The 8498-nt window shown below is 40.8% G+C and overlaps 1 protein-coding gene across 5 annotated transcripts in view; it reads right to left on the bottom strand.

Moving 5' to 3' along the window:
* The window catches only part of evi5b (ecotropic viral integration site 5b), a 61361-nt gene that overhangs the window by 32991 nt on the left and 19872 nt on the right, over positions 1–8498 (bottom strand). For all 5 annotated transcript variants that reach the window (XR_001776566.1, XR_001776567.1, XM_008407768.2 and 2 more), the window contains exon 3: positions 6157–6346. Coding sequence is in view for 3 of the 5 variants with exons in the window: in XM_008407768.2 (XP_008405990.1) it covers positions 6157–6346 (190 nt within the window). In the remaining 2 variants the exon portion in view is untranslated. The remainder of the gene's footprint in view (positions 1–6156; positions 6347–8498) is intronic.

The following is an 8498-nucleotide window of genomic DNA, read 5'->3' as shown; positions in this document are numbered from 1 at the left end:
GGGGCGTTTGGTCGAAGGTAAACTTTACACCTTAAATGCCAGTTTAGACTTTGAGCAACTTGGTAAAACTGTATTGAATCATGCTTTGGTGCAACTATATTGATGGCAGCTCTCCTTCTATTCAATGTTTGTTAGCTTCTGTTAGCTTCTTGGCGCAGCTCCGTTCTTCTGCTAGTAGCTTCACCGCATCAGTTCAGCATTACACCGGCTGATGACGTTGCTGTGATTCACTTTGTCTGGTATTTTTGTACATATGTTTTTGCAGTTCTGTGATCATGTCTAAGCAGCAACTTATATTAAAAAGGGTTCTATTTCCATTTGAAGGCTGCCCGCTTCCATGGAAGGACAACAGAAAAACTCTCTTATAAACATGCAATTACTAAAATTACGATATCCTCACTGTGTATCCCTCTGAAAAATGAACCCATTTAAATAAAGAAACGCGCAGCAACAAATCCTAAACGATGTGGAACAATAACGCACTGAGTGAATGGGGAAGTTTGCGGGTTGAGGCGGAAAATTGAAGCACGTCAAAATGTATCAACACAACGAAGCTAATACGACATAAAAACAATGCCATACTTGATGAAGTTTGGCTACATTGAGGCTCACTGCAGTAAAAAAGACATACGGAGGATCAGATAGCTGGTAAAGCAGCGCACAGCTACAAACACTCACCCGGATTAGCATGACGGTCAGAAAGCTAAACAAATAACCCGCAAAATTATATAAGTCTTCGAGCTGCAATGTAAGACGCTGGTTCTGCTCTCGCTGTTGAACCACTGCTACGCGCTACAGGTATTAATATTTCACAGACGGAGCGCCGCTTCTGCTCCACCTGGTAGTGACTCTCACACCAAACTTCTGTTTAAAGCTGCAGCATCTAACCTAAAAAAATACATTTTACATGCGTATTAAAACTTTCGTTGTCCTAACATGAGACAGATAATCTCTAAAAAAAAAAAAAACGATCTCCTCCCTGCTCTGCATAATTACTCCGCTCAGTCAGAAACAGCCACTCAGAACTAGCAGTAATCAGCTAGCCGCCATGCTATCAGGAAGTTTTAATTCAGTAACTCTGGATTGTTYATTGTAATGGAACCTGTATTTGCCTTTGAATGTTAAGTTTTATACTTGAATTTTTTTGGCAATGTTGAGAGGTTTTATTTTGGCTCTTCAGAGCCTTCATATGTTATCAGTCTGTTAAAGATAGTATTACCGATAGCAGTACAATTTGCAGAATGCCTGTTTTGTTAGGGTTTTTCTTCTTGGAAAAAGTTATTAAAAACAAGTTTTTGTCTAAATTAAGGTGAATTCATGGTTCATTTTTCCACATAATATAATCGGTAGTGTTTATGATAAAAAATAAAATAAAATAATTATGTGATCGGTATTGGTGATCGGCCCTCATGGGTGATCGGTATCGGCAGGAAAAAACCTGATCGGCACATCTCTAGTAAATACAGAGGAATAAATTGGTATGGCAAGACCTTTCGAGCAATAATTAATACAGAGGAGTGTATGGCAAGAATAAACAGACATTATTTCCAGATAAAAGGTAAAACAATATTGTTGAAGTGCCATGGGTTTGTTGAAACCACATCTAATACTGAGAATAAATATATCTTACAGACCATAACAGTAAAGAACTTATCACTTATTTATGTTTTTAATTAGATTTGATATATTTATTTCTTCAATATTATTTTTCATGTCAGTTTTAATGTCATGAGGCTGATGACTCCATGACACTTTCAATTTGACTCATTAGGATTTGATTAAGAACCAGATTTGTTCTTTGTAATTTCTGTACAGTAAAACTATTAATATATAAATCAATAGACAGGTCTATATAAAGATATAATCCATGTTTCTGTCTGATATTTGTATGGCATTAAAAGGACCTGAAACTTTTATTTTTCCACTGAAAGCTCTGGTTTGCACTATAAATGCCATGTGGGTGAAATTTTATGGATGATGCTCTGATGTCCCATTCTCCTGAAGGCAGCGCAGAGCTGAAGAGAAGAGCTATGATTAATGTAGTTACAGTTCTATCCATGTTTTAATGTTGCAGAGCTCAGTCGTTTTGCAAATAGTTCAAAGCTCCGTTCCTTTGGGGGGGCGTTAGGTCGAAATGCCCCCCCCCAGCAAAGATGGCATTTCTGTACATCTTTTATCTGGTCATTTTGTGCAAGATTTAACAACTAGAAAATGGCAAAGAATAAAAATATTTTTTCCACTTTGATTGGCAGCTGTTAGGCCTACCAATTTTAAGTTGAATGTCCATTTATTGCATTTTTCATAGACACCTGTGAACATAATTTCTATTCCCATGGCTTTTTTGTTCTCTGAGAAATTATTTTTGATGATAAATACAGAAACAAGCATAAAAATCAAAACATCTACAATAGTAATAGTAATATTAATTATAAAATAATGGTCAGTGCAAAGTAGCCTGCAAATTCTTTGGTGGGGGGCGGTGAGGAACCTGGATAAAGGCTAGGGGGGCGCTGGCCCAAAAAAGGTTGAGAAACACTGATATAGCAGCAGCAGAGACGTTAATGTCATCATCCACATGAGTGATCAGGGCTTCCTGAAACACTGCAAATGATCCCATTTAAATTAGTTGAGACAAGAACATCCATCTAAGCCAACCACAGGTTACAAGAGCACTGATCACAGAAACAGCCAATAGGCTCATGGTAACTGTAGTAGCTCAGAGATCCAGAACTCAGGTGAGAAAATCTGTCTTGTTCCACAAATGGATGAGTGAGGAGAAGAATTTTGGCAGCGTATTACAGTGCATCACTGTGCTGACACAGTGATGCACAGCAGGTGCCCTGTTTCAGCTTCAAAGCAATGCTAACAGTTAGAAGTAGCTTCGCTAGCAACAGCTTCCAAATAGATTCTAGTCTCAAAGCTAAATCATCAACACCCTTCATTTCCATAAAGTTTCACATCAATAACTGCGTTTTCACACCTGAGAAACAGTGAGGGCTGTCATCCTGAGTGTTGCTGGATTGTCCATCAAACACACAGGATCTCCTTTGTGGTTGTGTGACAGGCAGGATGACAGCTGCTTAGTCGCTTTGACAAGGAGCCAGCCTGAAACGCTGTACAGGATTTCTGTTTACACACACACACACACTCTTACGTGAGCTGTTTTGTATGTGTGTGTTTATAAGTTAGCGCAACAGCGAAACTCGTTCGGTGCCTCAGAGAGAAATTAGAGGCAGCAGAACACAGCAGCTGCATTTACATTACAAATATGCGCAAATCTTTGTCTATATCAGTGTTTCTCAACCTTTTTCGGGCCAGTGCCCGACTAGCCTTTATCCAGGTCTCTCACCGCCCCCCACCAAAGAATTTGTAGGCTACTTTGCACTGACTATTTTATTATTAATATTACTATCACTATTGTATATGTTTTGATTTCTATGCTTGTTCTGTATTTATCATCAAAAATAATTTCCCAGAGAACAAAAAAGCCATGTGAATAGAAATTATGTTCACAGGTGTCTACAAAAAATGCAATGAACATTCAAGTTAAAATTGGTAGGCCTAACTGCAGCAAATCAAAGTGGAAAAATATTCTTGTTCTTTGCCATTTTCTAGTTGTTAAATACGACACAAAACGAGCAGATAAAAGATGTACAACATGCCAGTTTAAACTTTCATCTATTTGTAAAATGACTGAGCTCTGCAACATTAAAACATGGATAGAACTGTAAMTACATTAATCATAGCTCTTCTTCTCTTCAGTGTTTCTGTCGGTTTCTGGTGGTGCAGCTCTGTGCTGCCTTCAGGAGAACGGGACATCAGAGCATCATCCATAAAATTTCACCCATATGGCATTTATTATGCAAACCAGAGCTTTCAGTGGAAAAACAAAAGTTCCAGACCTTTTTAATGCCATATAGTCCTCTGTATTTTTGCTCTAAATGTCTTGCCATACCAGTTTATTCCTCTGTATTTACGTTAGTTTCTTAGTTTAGTCTTGCTTTTTATTCTTCATTCATTTCCATTTAGTTTCCTTTGATTATTATCCTCTCTTGGTTTATTGCTATGTCCACTTTAGTTTCTTTCCTGTTGCTACATTTATTTTATCGTTTATTGACCATCAGTAATCTTCACTCATCACCTGCTGCGCCGCCTAATCATCGTGTTTCACATCATGTGTTGATTTTTCACTGTTCAGTGTCGGATTCTCTGTTTTTATGCCATAATTCACATCTAGTTCGTCGCTCCGTTTTATGTCCCGCTTCTCCCGTTTCAGAATTTTGCGCAATGTGCGCGCCGTTTTTTTTTTTTTTACTCACCCCCCAAGGTGCATGGTGGTCGGGAAGCGTATCGATCGGGAAAAGGCAGACTGACATAAACCTTTTAAAACAACAGAAACAATTTCGGTATTCTAATTATTGAAATGTAAAAGTGCTGTGGTACCGTTGTTCTATCACACCCGTTTCATACCGGACCACTTACAGCWCCGGTGTTAACGCTATAAAATGAACGCTCTCTATCGAGGTATCACCCATGGAGGGATTTCTTTATTTAAATGGGTTCATTTTTCAGAGGGATACACAGTGAGGGTATCGTRATTTTAGTAATTGCATGTTTAAAAGAGTGATTTTCTGTTGTCCTTCCATGGAAGCGGGAAGCTTTCAAACAGAAATAAAACACTTTTTAATATAAGTTGCTGCTTTGACATGATCACAGAACTGCCTAAACATATGTACAAAAATCCTCAATAAAACATGAAATATTTGAAAATCAGACAGCAGACAAAGTGAATCACTGCAACGTCATCAGCCGGTGCAAAGCTGAACTGATGTGGTGAAGCTACCAGTAGCAGGAGCGGAGCTGCGCCAAGAAGCTACAAACACTGAAGAGAAGGAGAGCTGCCATTGATAACGTTGCAGCCAGGCATGTTTTAATGTTACACAATACAGTTTTAGGAAGTTGCTCAAAGTCTAAACTGGTGTTGTTGTGCATATAAGGTGTAAAGTTTACCTTCGACCAAACGCCCCCCAAAGGAATCCCAGCACCCCCCTTTTGTAAAAATTTCCGCCAGCGCCCCCTGCTGTCCTCTGAATGCCCCACTGGGGGCGGTACCGCCCACGCTGAGAACCGCTATTCTATATGCTGCTGATGTAAAAAATAACAAAATTAAAAAAACAACAACACAGTTTTGCAATGTGGCGTTTCCATTAAATAAGAAATTCAATAAAACCACACATGTGTAAGATTGTTATTCAATCTTATAAAAGTCATTAAAAATAATGGAAGCGACGGATGTGAACAGTGATATGAGATATCCAGAATTCAGCCACTGTGCTACAGCTCATCTGTAAGCCAATCAGAGGAGACGTCAGTGTCTTATTCAGGGTTGGAGCAACAAGTCCCACCTACTTGGGAGCGACTACGTATGTGGCATTTTGGGAAAATTTTAATCGCCAATTTTACAGAGGAGCTATGGATTTAACACACTGAAATGACACACAACTTCCTATGAACTATGTGATGCGGTGAGAGCTCTGGTCTAGCAAGCTGCACATTGTTTGAAAAAAATGTAAAATATAAAAACACAAACCATCATCCTTCTACAACTTCTTGTTGTCTTCCTTGTGGTTTTTGACAGTAGTAAAAAAATTTTGTATTTATTTATTTATATTTTAATGGTGGAAAAATAATATCAAAGTAACTTAATGATTTTTTTACCACGTGAAAAAATCATTAGAGATTAATACCTGATGATTAACCGGATAAAAATACATGCATACTTTAAAAATGAAGTAAAAAGTGTTTCCATTGTCGTTTTGCGAAATACAATTTTATTCTACTTTGTTATGGGTGAAAAACCATGTCATCTTAGCGCAAAAACTTTTCAGCAAAAAACATGACTTATTTCAAAATTGCCTTCTTTCTATTACGCAAGTTTATTTCTGCTATTTACACTGGTGCAATTTTATAATAATCGGAAACGCAGCTATTCCCTTGGTGGTGACAGTAGCTGTGTGTTCCACCTCACACACACTTGTACATGCTCCACCTGTTGTCATGACAGCAGCCCGTAGTTTGGAAGAAAGGACACCTTGGCGAGGCATTCTGCAGGCGTGTCTCAGTAAGCGCTCTTCGGCACTAATGCACCAGTCTCACCTTCAGCTGCTTCTCCTTCTTCTTGCGCACCTCCTCCCACTCGTTGACAATCCGTCCCCACAGGATCCAGGTGTCCTCCTCCAGGTGGGACAGGTTGGAGGAAGCCGAGGAGCTGGACACCAGGGAGGAGCCGCTGTTTCTCCGGGAGCCGTTCATGGACCGCAGAGACTTGCTGTCTGTCTCCAAAAGCCTAGAATTAAAAACACGGACATGTATGTTGTCAATTAGGTCTGAAACTAAGCATTATTTATTATTATTATTTGCAGTTGCAGTGTTTGACAAATACATCCATCCATCCATCCATCCATCCATTTTCTTTCACCCTTGTCCCTTAGTGGGGTCGGGAGGGTTGCTGGTGCCCATCTCCAGCTAACGTTCCGGGCGAGAGGTGGGGTCACCCCGGACAGGTCACCAGTCTGCCGCAGGGCAACACAGAGACACCCAGGACAAATAACCATGCACACACACTCACACCTAGGGACAATTTAGAGAGGCCAATTAACCTGACAGTCATGTTTTTGGACTGTGGGAGGAAACCGGAGTACCCGGAGAAAACCCACGCATGCACAGGGAGAACATGCAAACTCCATGCAGAAAGACCCCAGGCCGGGAATCGAACCCAGAAACTTCTTGCTGCAAGGCAACAGCTCTACCAACTGCACCACTGTGCAGCCCATCAAATACAAATACAATCAAATGGAATCCATATGTATGATTGAACCGAAGTGACTTTTTTTTTGTAAAGTGCCTTGAGACTGCGTTTGTTGTGAATTGGCGCTACATAAATAAATTGATCTGAACTGAATATTTTAGTTGGTTATTTTGATGATTAACCAGATAAAAATACCTGCATACTTTAAAAATACAATTCCAATTTATTTCATGAACAAGGAAACTAACATTTTCTAAAACATTGTATATAAATATTTCTATCATCAACATATGAAAAGCTCAGCTCTTTCTGCTCGACTTAATATCAACACAATGTCGGGCTGATCTGGTGATTATTTTTTGGTTTAACCAAAAATTAAGCATCTTTGCTGAATAGCAAAAGTTGCTTTTGCTATTCTTTTTTGAGGCTGTATACGCCAGTTCACGATTAATCAATTACTTAATTAGTTAACGTTTATTTTGCTAAGTGGATTACAATTAATCCGATTAAGTGTTTTGATAATTCAAAAGCTGTCTAAAATGAGGACTTATTTGGAAAGTGAGCATTTATACTTTTACATATTTTAGCTTAGGGAAATATCTTCAAGGTACACCAGCAGTAAGAGCAACAAGCGACTTGTTAACGAGCCACTGGAAAATCAAGGAACTAATATGGCAAATAGAAATATCTTTGTATATCCTTAGTCAGGGTATTATAAGCCTGGCAGGTCACCAGGCTTTACATGTGCCCCCACCAGGCTCAGCATTGCTTATTTGTAAGTCTTTTTAAAATGTTTGCATTTTTTAAGACTTTATAGTTGATATTCAGGTATTAATCCCTCAATCTTTTAATAACACGCAATTATCAAATGATATTTTCAAATTCTCCTCCTTAGGTTGCCACCTTATCGTGGTGGAGGGGTTTGAGTGTCCCAATGATCCTAGCAGCTATGCTGTCTGGGGCTTTATGCCCCTGGTAGGGTCACCCAAGGCAGACAGGTCCTAGGTGAGGAACCAGACAAAGTGCAGCCCGAAGACCCCTTATGATGGAGATGAACTTTGGATCTGGCGTTCCCTCGCCCGGACGCGGGTCACCGGGGCCCCATTCTGGAGCCAGGCCTGGAGGTGGGGCACGATGGCGAGCGCCTGGTGGCTTTTACCCACAGAGCCCGGCCAGGCTCAGCCCGAAGAGGAGATGCGGGTCCCCCTTCCAATGGAAGAGGGGAGGAAGCCGGTCAGACCTGGCAGATCCAAACATGTAGAGAGGGTCTGCTGGGAACGTCTGGCAGAGTCCCCTGTGAGACGGAGCTTTAACTACCATCTCCGGCAGAACTTCGAACACGTTCCGGGGGAAGTGGGGGATATTGAGTCTGAGTGGACCATGTTCCGTACCTCCATTGTCGAGGCGGCTTATCGGAGCTGCAGCCACAAGGTTGTTGGTGCCTGTCGCGGCAGCAACCCTCGAACCCGTTGGTGGACACCTTCGGTGAGGGATGCTGTCAAGCTGAAGAAGGAGTCCTATCGGGCATTTTTGGCCTGTGGGACTCCAGACGCAGCTGATGGGTACCGGCGGGCGAAGCAGCATGTGGCTCGGATGGTCACTGAGGCAAAAACTCGAGCATGGGAGGAGTTTGGAGAGGCCATGGAGAAAGACTTCCGTATGGCTTCGAGGCGATTCTGGTCCACCATCC

This window comes from Poecilia reticulata, linkage group LG4 (genome assembly GCF_000633615.1).
Source record: "Poecilia reticulata strain Guanapo linkage group LG4, Guppy_female_1.0+MT, whole genome shotgun sequence".
NCBI lineage: Eukaryota > Metazoa > Chordata > Actinopteri > Cyprinodontiformes > Poeciliidae > Poecilia > Poecilia reticulata.
Note: the sequence above shows the minus strand (reverse complement) of the source record. Positions and strands in the feature narration are given on the sequence as shown.